Source organism: Rousettus aegyptiacus, unplaced genomic scaffold (assembly GCF_014176215.1).
Source record: "Rousettus aegyptiacus isolate mRouAeg1 unplaced genomic scaffold, mRouAeg1.p scaffold_m13_p_9, whole genome shotgun sequence".
In the NCBI taxonomy this organism is placed as follows: Eukaryota; Metazoa; Chordata; class Mammalia; order Chiroptera; family Pteropodidae; genus Rousettus; species Rousettus aegyptiacus.
The window spans coordinates 9,277,811-9,296,853 of record NW_023416312.1 but is presented as its reverse complement, the minus strand read 5'-3'; the positions used below and the strand labels follow the sequence as shown (position 1 = coordinate 9,296,853).

Genomic DNA, 19,043 nt, shown 5'->3' with positions numbered 1-19,043 from the left:
ATGCCAACCTAGGATGGTTCTGTAAACCTGAAAATGACAAGAAAATTGTCTATTTTCAAAGCTAACAGGGACGTGCCTGAAAACTGTCTCTTTTCCATATATGTACCTGTATGGAAGAGACAGGATATAAATGAGGGTGACCCAATTTAGAATCTCAGCTCTGCCTCCTCTTAGAGTTGTATCCTCAGGCAAGTCACTTAACCTCGGCTTCTTCGTTTGTAAAATGAGAATAACATATAGTTATTTTAAGGAATAAAGGTAACTGTTAGCCATAATAGTGGTTAACATCATCATGACCCATGTGTGATTTTCATAGGCAGATTCTCAGAACAGAATTACAGCACTGACACCCAACTTGAGAAGGACTGGCTCACTGCTTCTTCAAAGGTGTCTCCAGGGGAGAGGTGAGAGGATGCTGGAAACAATAAGCTGAAGCCTTTCCTCTACATATCCTGGGCCCGAACCAGCCCCTCAAAGCCTCCCCAGCTCTCCGTACTCCTGCTTCGAAGGCAACATGCTAGTCCCATCAATCACAATGTGCAGCATCCCCCTTTCCACTCTGCCCTACCTGGAAAACTCCTCCTTATCCTTTGAGGTTCTGCTTATATAGCACCTCCTGAATAGTAGCAATTGGGGCATCTGCTTAATGTCCAGAAATTTTTAGGAAGTATCTACTATGTGAAGTGCTGTACTAGGCCTTGAAGTTATAAAAGCAATTATAGCAGGCCCTCAAATAACATCACTTCATTATAAAGTTGATGAGATACTATAGGATTATATCGATTAGCCTCAATTGTATCGATTAGCCTCTGATAAAACTGGTTTTGCTTAGTCACAGAACCTATCAACGATGCTAAGAGAGGACTTACTGCACAAGCATGCCACCATCAGGTGCTCACCATGGCATGGGGGTAAGGAAGCAAGACAAACAAGAAAAGGTCTTTCCAAGAAAATGAGATAATTTATTTGATACTTTGCTCCTGTGCGCACAGCTCAACTATACTTCCCAGCTTCTCTTACAGTTAAATGTGACTGTATTCTGGCCAATGGTACATGGGGAGAAGTGACATACACTACTCCTAGGCCTTCCCACAAAAACCTCCTTCCTGTGCAGTCCTCCACTCCCTCTCTTTCCCCATGTGCCGGCTAAAAGGAGAAGATTCCAAACACCCAGAGGAGGGCAGAATCACAAGACAGCGGAGCCTGGGTTCCTCAGTCACTATCTGGAAAAAGCCACCTTACGGGGACACCCACATTGGACTGTTTGATGAACCAAGAGTATATATTTACTGTACAAGGCAATGAGAGTTTTAGAGGTACTTATGACAGTGATTAGCATGACCTAACTAATATGGTAACTATGGGGACCCAAGGGGACATTTCCTTGACTGCTCTTGTAGTGCAACACAAGTGAGGATCAAACATGTTTAGTAGTATAAAAAATTTACTGTGGTATGCAAATAAAGTATTATCAGTCTTTTCAAGATGAATACAACATCTTGAAATCTCATGAGAATATACGAAATACAAGTTGTTTTTGATGACTTGGTTGTAGAGGAGTAAATTATGTGAAAGAGATGTTTTTGTCTCAATTTAAAAATGAAATTTCATAATGTCTGCGGGTAATTTTTCTATCTATATTTTCTTCCATTGTTGTTCACTATGTTTACATATGTCCAAATTATCACTTTCACAGATTAAAATCGCCCTTCACTCATAGTCTTTCTTGGTCCCTTTTGTTATGACAGGTCATTCAATTCTAAAGTATAATCACCACAATAGAGATTATTTTTTTAATACAGTAAACCAAGGCCTAATCTATCACCTGGTTGTAACTCGGGCTTTTTTGGAAATAAAATTAATACAATTTCTTAAAGTAGCTACTAATTTACAATGGAAGGTTACACAAACACTAGAAGAAAACAACTCACTAAGTCTGAAGAATACATCATACACAGCACGGCTAACTCCACCTTTCAACAGAAACTACCACCGATATTTAAAACGTGCTCAATAACTCAATGGCATAGGAGCAGAAAATCATTTGGGTCATATTTTATAGTATTTCAAGCTAGGAAGTACATATGAATAATCTTCTAATGCAGTAGGTCCTCCCGAAAAAAACTAAGCATGAGACTCTCCTGGGGTGCTTACTAAAATATAGATTCCTAAGCCTCACTCTAGATCTACTGTATCAGCCCCTACAGAGAAGGTGCCTTGGAATGTGCTGCTGCTGTCATTACTGGTCCATGAAACACAGTTTGAACAGCAAGGCTCTACCCAACACACACATTTATCTACTCTAGATTCAATTTTCACTTAGAGAATTTTCAAAGAATCGCTGCTTATCTCCGGTAGAATTTTAAATGAATTTATTGTTTTTTCTCTCCCTTTGCTCGATATTTACTGTTCTCTTTACATTCCTCAACGAACACATATTGCTTTTGCCATAAGATGATATCACCCTAAAAAGAACAACAGCTCTTCAAAGGTGTCTAAGTGTTTCTGTAGGTGGGGATTGGTGTTAAATTTTATTCCTAGGACTTTTGAAGGTGCCCTTCTTTTTTAACATAACTTCTGACAATATATCTTGTCTAAGTCCGAATAAGAAAATATAATTTTTACTCATGTCTCGCAATTAGACTAGTAAATTCTCTTTACAAACTAGTTGACCTTTCTGTGTCTCATTTTCTAGATGTAGTCAAATATGAATGGCTTCCTGAAAATGTAAAATTCTCTTTCCTGGGCATTTTTAGGATTTCCTTGGTTTTGTAGGGGTAAAGTAGTAAGGCAACAAATTCTAAAACATTCTTTCACATAAGAAAAACCAGACAGTTCCTAAAGTTATTTCATCGGTACGATTTTTCTACAGCTCTCAGAGTGATCTTATGTCTTTTCATATAAGTACTTCAGTTTATTGCCACAAAATGGCTTATTGGCTAAAAAGAAACCAGAAAAAAAGGCAACAAAAGACCAAGAATGAGCTGGGGGCAGGGGGAAGGGAGAGATGTTCATATAGAAGTCTCAGAAAATAACATCATTATGTAACCAGTTCCCAAAACTAATAAACAATTTAGGTTTTCAGAGAAAAAAGTATGAAGAAAGATCAGAAATAAGAAGCAAAAACCTTATATATTTGCTGTCATTGCAGCAAATAAATTGTACTAGATGATGGTTTTGGCCAATTTGTCACAAAGGGCACCATGATTTTCCCCAAGACTCTTCTGATATAACTTTCACTAAAAACAATTTTCAAAGGAGGGAAGGCCTTATAATTTTAAAGGAAAAACAAAAGTCACAGTAAAATACATAAGAAAGCTCTTACTTCTTCCTCTCAGAGCCTAATATCCTAAACAAATCCTTAAAGTACTGCGGGACGCGAACCACCACGTTCTCTGAGGGGCCAATGTCTTTCAGGTCAGGGTAGAGTCTGGTATCAATGACCTTCCTGATGTAGCTCAGCCAGTCAAACTAAGGAGAAAGAGAAAAACTGTTAGAGAACCTCTTGCTAGACAGCAAGCAAGGAGAGAGGCAAACATAGAGTCAGCTAAACATAATCCACTGCTTGTGATTTCGGACCAAATAATTAAAGATGCAACTGCTCACACCTAGAAAATAAATGCCTGATCCCTGCCACACAGACCTACTTCCTGAATCATAAATGGAATACGTGTTCTGTTCCATGTGCATATGGACAACACATACAGACTCGACAGGGAATATCTACGCTTGCTCCCCTGACCCCTCCAGCACTGCCCCTCCCTTTTCAACTCTCCCCTCCTTCATTCTCTCTCCCCCTCTTGTCTGCCCCTCCCCCCGACATTCTATGCTCTCCCTCTCTCCTTCCCTTCCTTCTTGCTCTCTCCCTCCTTCCTTCTTGCACTCTCTCTCTCTCCTGCCCTCACCCTCAGCCCTCATTCTCCCCTGCACTCTCTCTGGCTCCCAAACTCACTCACTCTTCATGTCCACACAGACACAGAAGCCCAAGTACATCACCACCTTCCCTCTGGCACAGCCTTTCTAACACAGGGGAAACAAGCAGCAACAAAAAGTAACATATGTCCCCTCCTCAGAGCATCACTATCTTGGTGTCTTTAACTAGCTACCCCAAGGTAATTTCCAACCTCTTTCTTGTTTTTGCTCCCTTGCCTGCTTCCATTATTGAAATGGAAAACCAGTTACTCACTGGCCCAGCCTTCCCTGAACATAGGGATAGCTACATGCCCCAATTCTACTCAATAAGAAATAAAGGGAAGACGTCTGGGGATGTTCTACAAAGGCTTTGTTTTTTTCTGGTAAAAGAGTTAGATGTGGCCATCCCTGGCTCTTCCTTCTTCTTCCTGCCCTGATGGCATACATGACATGTGGATCTGTGGTAGCCATCATGCAACCCTGAGTCATCAAACATGAAATCAAAAAGCTAATACACTAACGTGGAATGGAAAGAAAGAACTTGGGTCTTTGACAACACTGTTAAACAGCTAAACCAACACCCATAGCCTCCTATGTCTAGATTTTTGTCATGTGAGAAAAGGGGCTATAAGTTTTTAAGTCATCTTGAAAAGGTTTTCTGTTCCTTATAGCAGGAAACATCCTGATGCACAGACAAGGGATACTTTATCTTCGTGGTTGGTTATAAGAATAACCAAAAAGACTGACAGTAGGTTTTACAATACAAAACTTTACACACAGATGAAATACAATCACTTGTAACATAAAAAGTTAACATAAAATTTCCTAGATTGTTGTCACCAACCTGGGGAATCATAGCACTGAGTTGGGAAATGTTCATTTTGTTGTACATGGCTTCACTGGTTCGATTTTCATGTGGAATCATTATCTGTTAGGAAAAGACTTTGGTTATTTTTTTCAAAGGAACCATTTCTTACTGCATGACTACTTTCTGCATGTGCCAAAACATCTGCATAGTTTCATACGGTTTTTCAAGATTTGGGTGTGGTGCTGAACTTGGGAGAGAAAAATAAAGACGTCACGTTAGGCAAGATTAATAAAATAAAATTTCCTGTCCTGTTCAGTGTGAAACATTGTCCTCAACATAAAAATAACTACCCAGAAACCCTTCCTCACCTATAATGTGGATAGACAAACTCTATTACTGGTCCAGTTTTGACAGGCAAACTGAGGTTGGTCGATTAAGACAAACATCTGACCTTCACCTGTGGTATGTGGATAATGATCTCAGTGTTTCAGGAATCACAGACCACCCCTCATCCTAAGGGTCACATTTTCACTGAAGAGCACTAGACTATCCGGATACCACTGCCACCTGCAATCATTCTGTCAACAGCTCATTCCCTCACTTCCCCTCTTCCCTCTGGTTTCTCTGTCCTTGAGATTACCTTGGCCCCACTGCTGAGGGTATGGGTTCAATCACTATCCAGACACACATTCTCAAGTCTGCGTCTCCAGCCCTGACTCTTCACACTCTTTCCATTCCCTATATGCGTGCTCTTGGCCATTTTGCCAAAGCCAAACCAAATTGAAGCTTCTAGCCTCTGCATGTTTAATCTAACCTAAAAAGAACAGCAATGATCATCTTCCTCATGAGCCATCTTAATAGCATCCATGGACAGGCAGTAGCTCCCCACACTCACCCCTGAACCACATCATAATTTTGCCTTAAGGCCCTTCTTTACCTGATTCCCTTGCATTAAACCAGCCACCTCCCACAGGACTCTCCTACACTTACACCCCCATCCTCCATCGCCACTCCCAGGGTTTGAACTATGATTCAAGACATTGCCTAGATTTACTTCCTATCAAGACTTTCCACTAAACTCCACCTAGCTCCGATCACGAGGGTCGCTCCATCAATAAGCCCTCCCCTTGTGCACACACCTCTCTAGCTAGGATTGGATAAATGCACACTTCCATGGCTGTATTTATAATGACTTATTTGTACTCCAGTAGGCTATCCTGCCTCCTCAGGGAAACTTCCGAAGCTTCCCTGAGGAGGCAGGATAGCCTACTGGAGTACAAATAAGTGTCCCACACATTTTGAATGTCCCCAGGGACCTGCGGTGTAAGAAATTAAGGTAAGATTTACCAGCTGGCCAAAAATTCATTCACCATGGAGCTTTCAGGGCAAAGTCACAGAGGACTGAGTGGCAGATATCTGCCCCCTTTATACTAAATGTTTTGATACCCTTAGCTTCTTTCTCCTCATGCTCCACAGGAGAGACATCATGTATCTTACAAACAGGTTCCTGCCTCTGTTCAAATCACTGCCTAAGAGAACGTCCACTCCTCCTCCTTCTACTCAGGCTCACAGCCCCAGGTTGGAGCCCTTTGGCCTCAAAGCTGTTTTCAGTTCTCTGCCAGCTACTTCCCCCCGCCCCATGGATTTGTCACTTCATTTAGCCTCTTGACAATTCCCAGTCTTGCCTCAACCCAGCTGTTTTTAGTTCCCTTTTTGGTCTAAATCCCTGGCTCAGGAAAAGGCCTCCCCCAATCTATCAGAGCCTCATCCAAAGTGGAGCTCCAGGCCTCTTATTTGCCTCTAGGCTTGGCTTAGTGGCACAGGCTTTGATTCCAGGATGTCTGCAGTGGTCCTTGTGCAGTCTTTAAAGGTGACACGCAGGAATGAACTTTCTTCTCTGCAAGTAGGACTTTGGAGAGCGGTACACACATATGTCACTAAGGTGGAGAGAGAGACTAAGTCCTCCCGGCCCTTACCTACCATCCAACTCCGTATCTCAACACCCCACCACCACCTCACCAAGCACTAAACCAAGCAACGCTCGGACTCACGTGCACTTGATTTTTACCAATTTGTCAGAAAATGTTACCAACCCATATACAAGAGTTTCTTGACAAATTATTTGTTTTTCCAGTCCAAAGAATCCCCCACAAGCAGATCTCACTATATTTGCTCCCTCTGGTCCTGGGAACATACAGGGACTTTATACTTTGGTTGTTCTAGAAAAAAAGTTATTCTATGAACAAAGCTAACCATTTAGGATTTCTCATTCTCCCTCAAGTTTGTTCTTATACCTTTTTGTCTCCACTATTAGTCTGAAAGAATTTAAGGTGTCTTACACAGAACATAGTATATGACACAATGACATTCATTAAAGTGGGGCAAGAAAAGAATGAAAAACAGGGTTAGGTACAAAGTAGCATCAGAAAGGTAGCATAAAATGCTCATAGGCATGCCCTATACTCTTCCTAAATCAAACTGTGTATCCAGTATGGGTGTACATATTTCCTTAAGTCCCAATCATACTGACCCTCAGTGGGAATGGTATACAGTAGATTAAAAATTACCCTCCACTCAAACCAAATCTATAACGGTTTATTAAACATCTATTCTTCTATTGGAGCCACACAGGACTTCCTCTAGGAAGAGACAGTCAGAAGGTCTTTGGCCACAGCTGAGCGGCAAATGGACATTGAATGGGCTTCAACCAGGGAAGCAGAAGGAATGAGGAGCTCTTCTTTCTGTCATGGTTCTTCTTCTTGTTACTTCCCAGAGGGGATGCCTTTAGTTCTACCTTAGACCCAAAGGACAATGTCACACACAAACTATATATATATATAGACACACACACACACACACACACACACACACACATATTCAGGATATACCGCCTTTAAAATAAGGAAAAGAAAAGAAAGAGATTTTAAATTAAGACTTACCTCGGCTATCTTAATTTCCAATCTAAGCGCCGACTTCATGTCATGCTCTGCTCGGGAGCTATTAGCTCCCAAAAGTACGGCAGTATCCACCATGAACTTGTAAAGGGCATCCCGATACTGTAAGAGATAAAGAAGCAAGTGACCATGACAACAGCCTATTAAAAGGTACATTTCAGGGACAAAGGGGAGCAGAAACAGCAGGCGAAAGTAAATTTTCATTTTCACTCTGTACTCAAAGTATAGTACAGGCATTATGCAATACCAACCACCCACCTACCACTCTGGGAGAAAGAAGAGTGATGGCTATCTGGATACTATTTTCATGAGAGACAAAGATGTCCAGCCACCAAGAGTCAAGAGAACTAGTTTTTGTGGCCACCAGCAATATTATAGATACATGAAACATCTCCAAATGAGCCAAGAATAGAAATTTAAAGGTCAGACTCCTTTTTCCAGCCAAGAGGCTTTAATAAAATAATGGGATAGAGTTGTCACTAAAAGCAGCAGGCATGATCCATGAAGACTAGTGGGAACTGTGATTTATTCTCTTTCAGCTCAATTTACCCACCTTCGCACTAAAAAAATTAAAAGCCAGCAACTGCAGCCCTATGTCTTTTCAGTTTTGTATGGTTTTTGGAAAGTTCTCCTCACTACCTCAGGAAAAAAAGAAGGGAGAGATGAGAGAAATGATGAAGCAAAACCAAGCAAATAGAAAATACAGAAGTTCTTCCCTGCATGTTCATAAACCCATTGTCATGATATTCATGTGTCATTAGAGGGGGGAACCTTATTTTATAGGAATTGAAGAATCTCATTGGGGGTCACCTCTCCTTTCAGATATACTTGTAAGAACCCAAAATACCAGGTATTAAATTATCTCATAGTTATTCTATGGGAATAAGATATCCTAACGTATACCTTGATTCTGTAAGCTATTCTTGCTATGTTTATGACCTAGGGACTTATACAGTGCTTGCCATATAGCAGGCCCATAATAAATATTTGTTGAATCAGTAAGCAAGCTTTGCAAATAGTCTTAATTAGAAACAATGTTTTGCAATTCCCAGTTCAATTCAAAATATTTATTCAATCAATACATGTGCAAGATGTCTTGCTAGGCATTCTGTGCTTGGGGAGGTACAGATGAAAAATTGAATAATGCTTGAGTCTGGTTCCCAGTGTGTGATCTGGTTCTCAGTGTGTGAGAGAGATAAACATGTAATTACTAACTGTAACATTAGAGAGACCAAAATAAGTTCCTTAATAAAGCTGCTAAGCACTTGAAAATGCAAGAACTTGAGAAGAATTCCAGCCTGGAGACAGGTTCAGGAGCAATGCGGAGCCATCCTGTGAGGTGTGTGAGTCTGCCTTTCTTAGAGGAGAAATGAATAGATGACACAGAAAACACGGTTTGGAATCAGCTTATGAAAAGGCCTTGAAATCCTTCTAAGGAATTTAGATCCTAGCTTGTGAGCAAAAGCATGAAGGGAGCTGTGCACCAAGAAGAAAATTTGTCAAGTGGTGCTAAGGAGGCAAGAGAATGAAAGGGAGTAGGTAACAAAAGGCTGTCTGCTGTCACTGAGGGTTACCAAGGACCTAACCTAGTCACCCCAGCAGAAACAGAGGTGCTCCCAGATTACAATTGATTCTGTCCACTTTCAAGAAGGAAAACTTTGATGAGTGTCCACAGCCGCCAGAACGTTGACTAGAACCTTGGCTAGCTTCCTGCCCTCCAGAGCCCTCCTGAATTAGGGTTTAACATAAGCAGAGGAGCAGGGACTTCCATTATGAGCCAGCACTTCCCAGTCGAAGTTCCTGCATTCTCAGGCTAGACCAGAAACAGATCATTCCCTAGTCGAGAGGACCCTAAGTCTAAGGCTCCTTTGGAAGTTCAACAGTTTCCAAAATGAATTGAAAGTGTCAGGAATAAACCAGCTCTGATCCAATATGCAAAAAGGTAGGCTTCCAAGTCAACCCTGTAAGTCTAACCTGATTGACCCCATCGGGTTCTCATTAGGCTTACATTAACCTGGTACACCTGTTAAGAAAACAGATTCCTAGGCCCCACTTCAAGTCTACTAAATCAGTCTCTCCAGGGCTGTGGCCCAAGAACTGACAGGCAATAGAAGCTTCCCAGGTGATCTTTAAGCAGCACAATTTGGGAATCATTGGTCGACTGGGTATCCCTCCCCATGCATTACTACTGTAATACAGAGTGAGCTCTCTGCACTTCTGAGGAATGGCTTCAAGCTCATTTCTTGGTTACTTCATAACGAAGGTGAGCTGTCTCCCCAGCTCGATCATGAGGACTCTGACCACGAGAATTCGTACGGCCTTGATGCCCAGACCTCCAGAAGACATTTCTCTGCCTGAATAAAAGGCCTTTGCTCCCTGCATTGGGAATATAATCACCAAATAGCCACACTGCTCACTTCCAATAAAGAGGAATTTTAGAACAACTTATGAACCCAACAACAGCCTGACAAGGCTCAGAGTTGAATATGAGTAAAACTTACAGACTTGGCTTCTGTGCTATTATCAAGGTAGTCTTCCCTCACGGCTAGAGAGAGTGTTGCTTGGTCCAGCTGTTGAAACAAAAACAAAAAGCATTCTATTTGCACGGTAAATTCTTATGCACCATGTTAACAAGAGTCATGAGGTCTGCATCCAAATCATATTTTGAGCTTGTGTCAACATTACAAAAACAATTCACTGCACTCAGAGCTATATGCAAATAGACATTTCGGCAATGACAGACATTATAAAGTACCAGAGACCTGCCCCTGCTTCCCCAATTCATGGTTTCTAACCCTTTTGAGGTTCTAGCAATGCTGAAAAGTATCAAAGCTTTTTCAGTTGGAATAGGTCTTAGAGATTATCTGGTTCCCCCTCTTACTTGATGGGTAGAAAAACAAAAGTCAGAGAAGTGATATGACTTTCCCAAGGTAACACAGCTGAGCAAAGCTCAGAGAATTACTGTCTTCTGTTGCCAGATCTAGTATTCCTTTCATCTCAGTATTTTGCAAAATACCAATTTGGATGGAGTTGATCAGATTTTCCACCTTCTGCCCCTAAAATACTGTGCTGCACTGATTTATTTGAAAAAAAAAATTAAATGACAATTTTGTTTTGAGAAATCTTAGCACATTTTAGAACCCTCTCTGGAAAGTTTAGGATAGGTAATAAAAATTCAAATACTAGACAACAAAATAACTGGAATTATTATTATTATGGAAAAGAAATACATAAATTCTTGAATTAAGACTCTCAACACCTTAAAGGCAATCATAGAAAACAAGATCGTTTTTTCAAATAACATGCTTGACAAACTGGACATCCATATGCAAAAAGAAAAAAAAATAACCTTGACCCATACCTCACACCTGGTACAAAAATAAACTCAAAATGGATCATAAACCTGAATATAAAATCTAAAACTATAAAACTTCTAGAAGAAAACATACAGAAAAATCTTATGACCTGGGGTTAAACACAGAATTCTTAGAAATGACACCAAAATTGCAACTGATAAAAGAAAAAATGGACTTCATTGCCATTAAAAAGTTTTGCTCTGTGAAAGCCACTGTTAAGAGAATGAAAAGACAAGATACAGATAGTGAGAAAATATTTTAAAATCACATATATGACAAAGGACTTGTATTCAGCATATATAAAGAGCTCTCAAAACTCAACAGTAAGAAAACAAACAACCCAATTTAAAAGTGGGTAAAAGATCTGAACAGACATTTCACCAAAGAAGATATGCAGATAGAAAATGAGCACATGCTCAACATCACTGGTCATTAGGAAAACATAAGTTAAATCCATAATAGAACACAACCACACATCCATTAGAATGGCAATACAAAAAAAATCCAATAACACTAGCACTGGTGAGGATTCGGAAATACTGGATCACTTATCTATTGCTTGTGGGAATGCAGAATGGCAGAGCCACTTTGAAAACCAGTGCAACAGTTTCCTATAAAGTTAAACGCAACTTACATATGTGTGTTTAACCCAGTAATCCCACTCCTAGGGATTTACCCAGAAAAAATGAGAAATTTTGCCTACACAAAAACTTGCATGTAACTTTATAATTGCCAAAAACTGGATACAATCTAAATGTTCTTCAACTGATGAATGGATAAACAAACTGTGATACAAAATGGAATATCACTCAGCCATAAAAAATGAATTACTGATACATGCAACAACATGGGCAAATTTTAATCACATTCTGAAAAAGAGGAAACTACAGGGACAGAGAATGAGGTTTGGGGATGGAGAAAGTGGTCATCTACGAAGGGGCAACACCAGGTAATTTTGGGGGGTGATGGAACTATTCTGTTTTTTGATGATGGTAGTGATTACATGACTTTGCATTTGTCAAAACTTACAAACACATAAGTCACAAAACAATTTAACTGCATGTAAATTTAAAAATATTTTTTTTAAATTCCAGAACTTTCTCTACATTTGTGGTTCTTTCTGAAATATCAACAACTGCCTAAAAACTGAATAAAATGGACCTCAACAGCAGATTTTCTACTTTAAATTTGATTCACACATAAAAAATTTAAATCGAATTAGCAGAATACAAAATCTAAAAGCAAATCAAAAATTAGTAGCATTTGAATAAAAATGAGATCCCACATTCCCATATCATTAGTTCATATAATGTTACATTGTTTTCATCTATTTCCTGTGGGTCCTTTGTCCTCCTACTATAATTTCAAATATTTTTAACACATAAAATCTGTATAGGATCATGGTTTTCCATAAAATCCCCTTTCATATGCAACAAATTCTACAAAGGCCAAGTTAAGAGTTTATAGTATTATGAAATATTTCAAGGAAAAATACTACTCTTGTTTCAAGAGTAAAAAGAAAGATGTTTTCATAACATTCATTTTGTCTGTGTGTATTACTAAAATATTCAAATTATTGTGTTCGGTATTCTTCTCTAATTGGCCCAAAACGACCAAGTCACAAGCCAGCCTGGCTTCATCCTACTGCAATTCCCAAATTACTGTTTCTTCCAAAAATTAAGTAAGCCAGAATCACAAAACACCACAATATTATGATTAAGATATTTTGGCTTTCTATTAGATTTGGACTACTTGGAGAATATTTTGACCTGCAGTCTCAGAGGAAAGGAAACTGTGTAGGCAATATTAAGAAAGCCAAAGCTTCCCACTGATGAAATGAAGTTAAATCCACTTATTGTAAAAGTTTCAATGATTCAAGTGAAGTTACCAGACCTTTACTAAACCTTCGGGTTGTTATGGTTTCTTAGGAAACATTTTAAATACACCAAACAGATTGAATAAGGTCAGTCGATTAAACCTCACTAGAAACATACAAACTCTTGAGGCAAAAGACATTCTCAAGAGGCCAACACTAGGACACTGTATTATGTGAGGTTTTTTAATCCTTGCATCTGAATACTGCAAATAGAAAATAAAGTACATGTTTAGAAAATCTGATACATTAAACTGAAATATGAATTTTTTTCCTCCAACTGCAATAAACCTCAGGTTGGGGGGGGGAGCAGCAAAAGAAAAAGAAACATCTGTCAAATTAAGATGTAGGAAAAGGAAAGACAAAGAAATCAGAAAAACTTCATTTCCAAGAGAGTTTCTCCTTGTCATCTTCATTGATTTTGCTAAGACTCTGACAAATGCAGGCCACTGACTGTTTCAGTAACATACTGAGACAAGCCTGGCCTTCCAAACACTCTTTTTGGATCACATATATTCAAGTCTTTTACTGTCCCTTAAATCCTGGTATCTCCTTACATAAAATAAACCCAAACACATGTAACAAGATATGTTTTGGGGCACTGACTTCTGGTGTTTCTGGTATTTTTATATTTCCTTTCTCCCATTTAAGGCTGTGACAAATCCTGTGCCATCTCGCCACAAGGGAAAAGGAAGTCTAAGTTCATTGAGAGAGGAGAGTTTGGTGTAAGAGAGACTTCTCGCAAGGCAAAAAAAGATTTCCTAGGCAGCCAAAGAAATCAAAGTTTCTCCTGAGCAGAACGACCAGTCAATGTCCCTAGAAAGTGGCAGGATATGAGAGGCAGGGAGAGGCCCAAGGCCCCAGCAGCAGAGAAGCACACTTGAAGAGGTTACATGGGCTAGGATAGCGGGTTTCTTTTTAGAAACAGGTAACTGATGATTGAAGGATCTCCCAGTGCCCTGGAGAAGGCTGAGAAATTGGGCAACCAGGAGATAGGGAAGTACCTAGATTGATTCAATTTCCCACTAAAAGGTGGGGTGGGAGCTCAGTCAGTGATGAAACAGACTAAAGAAAATGCCTATTTCTCACACATCTGAATCTGAGATGTGAGAGGTATGTTGCATACAAGAACTGAAGAGAAACATTCTCCGAATGGTTCTGACCAGTTGCCTCGTCACGCTCTTCAGAGAAGAGCACCTTTGTCATGTGCTACTATGTACTAGTATCTATCCTGTAAACTGTCACCAAATCCATCTCATATAAACTTCACAGTGACAGTGAAAAGTAAATTCTAATTCACTCTTCATTACACATGGGAAAAATGACTCAGAGAAGTGAAGCAATTTGCACGAGAATATTCAGTGAGTAAATCACAAAGCCAAACCACACACCGCAATCTCTATGACACCAAAGCCTACTCTTTTGTCCACTACACCAGTGGTTTCCAAACTATGCCCTCCAAAAATCTCAAAGGTGCTTCAAGGGCTCCAAATATTCAGTTTAATTTTTATAGTTTTAACTGATTTAATAAAAGCAACACTCACAAATTCTACAACGTTGGCAGCCACTAATACACTAATTTTTGTTGTCAAGTTCATTGTACATATTGTCTACAGCAGCTTTCCCAGGTTCAATGGTAGAACTGAGTAGTTAAAACAGAAACTATACGGCTCATATACCCTAAAATAATTACTATCTGGTCCTTTACAGAAAAAATTTGCCAGTCCCTTAGTATAAACCAAAAAATAACTCTGCGGTATAGATTTTTAAAAGTTGACTTATTTCAGGAAAGGGTAACATACTCAAAAAGTTTTACACTTCTATGATTTGAATATCAACATATTATTAATATTTTCTGGTTCGACAAAGAATAGAATTGGGAGAGATCAGTGGTTCAATAAAATTTTCATTATCAGTCAATGTTACTACAAAAGCAAAAAAGTAGTAGGATCAAAACACAAAACAATTTGAAAAACGTTATTTAAATTCTTGACAAGCTCTTTCATTGATGACTCTGTCATTGTTAGTAGTTTTTTGACAGTCTCCTGATTTTACCAATGTAATAATCAGTCTCGAGGTACATCTGCATGGCCCATTCCCTTACAGGAAGGATGTTTAATCTCCCAACAGACAATGCAACTAAGCACTGAACACGTTTCACTTTATCTTTTGGAAGGAAGGCGAGATTCAGACTCAACTTGACAATGAAACTTTAGGTGTGTATGTAAGATGTTAGTGAAGGGAGAACAAGGAGTCATGGCATGTGTTCTCTCCTTTGCCAGGGGAATGAGGTGGTGGAGGGAAAAGCAGAGTTCAGAAACTCTTCGCAGCTTTCTCCCCACTGCAATTGGGGGGCGCCATACATGCTCAGAGTAGATATTTGAGGGTCAGGTCACTTGGTACTCACTCACTGGCTTTCTGAAAAAACTGGCTGACAAAGCTGATTTGTTCATGGTTTACATTCGGCAAATCTAGGAGGGGGTAATATTCTAGATCCCAATGTTTATCAGAATTTTCATCTTTTCATTTCACTAAGATAGTATGAGTGTCTTTCCCTGGGAAGGCACCCCAAAAGGCTAACCTTGGACTTGAACAAATAAGGTGAACGAGTCCTCACTATATACCTTCAAGATGTGTTCATTGGATGCCTTGTCATCAGGTGACACATACAAACGGATGAACACAGAATTGCTGTATTGACCACGAAATGTTGCAAGTGTCTGCAGAAGGCTGAACTTTCTCTCTGACCAAACCCCTTCGGGACCGATGTTCGATTCGAGCACAGGCCAGCGGAAAGGCGAATGCCGCAGAATGTGTAGCAACGGTTTGGCATCTGCTTTTTCGATCGCTTCTGAAAGGGAGCAAATATAAAGGGAGAGTTAGAATTGCAAACTGGATCACCAAACTATAATTTGAATGTACCTTCTCGGGAGAAAACTCCCATACAGCCCCAACCTACCATTTCAGCTGTGAGAGAGAGGGGTAGTAGACTGAGCATAACCACAGAGACAGAGATACCGATGACTCACCTATGAGTCACTGCAATGCGACTGTCTAAACCTGGTGTTCTTGCCAGGAAAGCTGACTAGGGAACCTGCTGGATTTTCCCTACAAAAAAAAGATGGGCTCACTACCTTGATCCCAGACAATGAGCTGTGTTAGGCGGCTAATACTCTGCGAGACTAAAAAATGACCCTAGCCAAAGGAAACGGCTCAATAAAACCAATCACTCCCCAATAAAAGTGAATGAATGCTTCAGACTCTTCCATCACCTTTCCCTGCCCTTTCCTAGCTCACCAAATAATACTCCAAATTTTAAACAAGTTAACATATTTCCCAAAGGCACTGGCTTCTTCCTGCAATGACCTTGAGAAAACAGACCAGGTAGACGACAAGTGCCTCTTTTAACTCCAATCAGACGCGAAATGCTGAGAAAGGCCTAAGATACACAACAAAGATGACTGTTAGGCTGACAGAGAAGCAGCAGGAACATGGCCTGCCTGGGAATCTGGATTTCTCTAGGCCCCAGTAGGTCCTTAGGGGACATAGCAATACTCCCAAGTGCCCTCCCTCTCAAGCTCCTTCTCGGACTAGTCCTGGCCTCTGGATTCTGGTTTCTGCACCACATACAATGGAGTTTGCCCTTCTGAGCCTACCCAAGTTTCTCATGGAGTACCTGACACCCAAAGAATCCAAGCCTTAGAAATAAAATTATTTTCTCCATCAAGCCAGCAAAAGAACATTAAGACAGGGCCAGTGACAACCCAGTCTTTAAGCATTGATCCTTCCCTTAAACAATACATTTAAACATTATTAGAATACTTAGTGATTCTTTTTTTCTTTAAACGTTAAAAGAACTCTGAAGAATAAGGGTGGTAAATATTTTCTTTATTACTCACTCTCATTCATGCAAGATGAATAAAGGATTTTGGCTTTCTGTATGGCATCGGTGTCCCGCCGTCTACTGACCGATTTCTCCAAAAGTGCTAGGAAGGTTAAAAAAGGATTCATTAGTATCCACCCACATGGTACTGAGTTGAAGGTCATTTGATAATCACAGTCCCAGCCTCTAGGAAATTAAATGTAAAGAGAGGCAACCTGGAAAAGAAACATCTATAAAAGATATTGTAAGACAGCATAACAGATTCAAGTTGCTTGAGGTTCAAATAAAAACAATTTAACGTTCGTTTCTCCACAGTTCTCCTAATGCAAAAAAACCAAAAGTTCAATTTCCAACTGAGACTGGACCTTCTGCAGGGGTTAATGTTTTCTGCCACCTACACAAAAGAAACAGAATTCATTTATTTAAAAACCAAAAATAACCGAATTCTGTTCCTTGTTTCTGCACCGAGTAATATTCTCAACGGAGGCAATTTCATCAGGGTCGAGTTTCTTAAGATTTCTTCACAGCCCAGCCTGAGGGAGGTCACCTGGAAATTTCCCATTAGAAGTTTTATTCAATGTTGTATAAACATGCTGTGGACATGGAAAAAGTTGTTTAGACAGGAAATGGAGAGGCAAGATTGGAAAGCCTACCCGAATTGCCTGAAACCTTGCCCACTTACACATTCGAAGTCATGGCCATTTAAATGAGGCCATGTGTATAAAATGGTTGCCAGCATAGACATAAGCTCACCTGGAAAATGATTTTCTATTTATAAAATCACTGATGCTATTGTTTGAAGGTTGAAAATGACAGTGGTCACTGTTTTGTTAAATAAGGAAAAAGGAAAGCCAGGATTCAATAAAAACTACCATCCCTATAAAAGACCACCTTGTATGTACTTGGGAGTATCAATTTAGCAACATGAAGCCAAAATGAAGAACCCCATGCAGCACTGTGGTACCGTCTACATCGAGTTATGTCAAACTGCCATTGTCAAGGCACTTGGGAGTTATTTCTGAAACAACCTGGTAGCCTTCAAATGATGGTACGGCAGATGCTCCTACAGGACTCTGAATAGCCTCAAGACATAATGTACAATGCTAATCAAATTAATAATTTCATATTTCCTGAAGAGTAATCTACTTTTAAACCAGAAGTTCTACATTTGAAAAAAAAAATACAATCCAGAGTTCTTGTCCAGCTTTTTATAAGCACCTGTATGTCAAACAAGTCCACATAACTAGAGAGATTTCAACTTGTATACTGCTTCTTTCTTGTGTATTACACAGCAATAAAAACAGAATAACTAGCCCCAAGAATAAAGAAGATATTTTTAATAAACAGAAAGCGCTTAAACCAGCAGTCCCCAACCTTTCTGGCACCAGGGACTGGTGCTCCTATGAGAATCTAACGCCTGATGATCTGAGGTAGAGCTGAGGCGGTGATGCTAGCGCTGGGGAGCGGCTGCAAACACAGATGAAGTTTTGCTTTCTCACCTGCCGCTCATCTCCTGCCAGGTAGCCCAGTATGGACCAGTACTGGTCTGAGGCCCAGGAGTTGGGCACCCTTGTCTTAAACCATACCCACGTATATTTGTGTTCAAATTAGATCATGTGCCTTTCTGCCATATTGCTTCCACAGTCATTAGATTGTTTGGGAGACATATTCAGAAGTAAATAATCCAAATTTCATTTAGGAATGTGATGTTATTCCAGTGCTATAAATAAATACTTCACAGGCTGCAAATATGAAGACCCTGAAGACCAAAAACAAGCCACAGGAAAAAAAATAACTCAAAATATTAAATATGTACTTGAGTGCACACCAAGGCATTCTGTATCACAAGAAGGAAAAAAGATGACATGTGTATGCAAAATAGGGTAATCCCAAAATGCTAACCATGCACAAATACCAGTAACTTGTACATGTCAAAACTCTGGTTTCTGTACCAGAATTTGGCTTTTAAAACAAATTCAGCAAAACCGATCATACCCTCTCCCTTCTCTCCTTCTCTTCATACCCAAGTAAGCAGGAGAGCATTGATATGCAGACAGCGATGTGACAATCAGCTGGTAGCATCCGTTTTGTGTATCTCTGTATTTGAATTAGTGTTAGGAGGAATAAAACCTAACCTAGAGAGTCATTAATGAGCATTACACAAAGCCTGGCTATCAAAGGAGACAATTATTCAGGTTATTAAATGTCCCTAAAGCACAGAGAAGGGCTCATGAGTCACCCATACAAGGGCATTCCC

The 19,043-nt window shown here is 39.9% G+C and overlaps 1 protein-coding gene across 4 annotated transcripts in view; it reads right to left on the bottom strand.

Moving 5' to 3' along the window:
• PHEX (phosphate regulating endopeptidase homolog X-linked) overlaps positions 1 to 19,043 on the bottom strand; it is a 174,904-nt gene that overhangs the window by 122,367 nt on the left and 33,494 nt on the right. For all 4 annotated transcript variants that reach the window (XM_016166119.2, XM_036227119.1, XM_016166120.2 and 1 more), the window contains 6 exons: positions 16,803 to 16,889; positions 15,528 to 15,754; positions 10,176 to 10,244; positions 7,660 to 7,776; positions 4,757 to 4,840; positions 3,326 to 3,471 (listed from right to left, as the gene is read on the bottom strand). In XM_016166119.2, the coding sequence (XP_016021605.1) occupies positions 3,326 to 3,471; positions 4,757 to 4,840; positions 7,660 to 7,776; positions 10,176 to 10,244; positions 15,528 to 15,754; positions 16,803 to 16,889 (730 nt within the window). The remainder of the gene's footprint in view (positions 1 to 3,325; positions 3,472 to 4,756; positions 4,841 to 7,659; positions 7,777 to 10,175; positions 10,245 to 15,527; positions 15,755 to 16,802; positions 16,890 to 19,043) is intronic.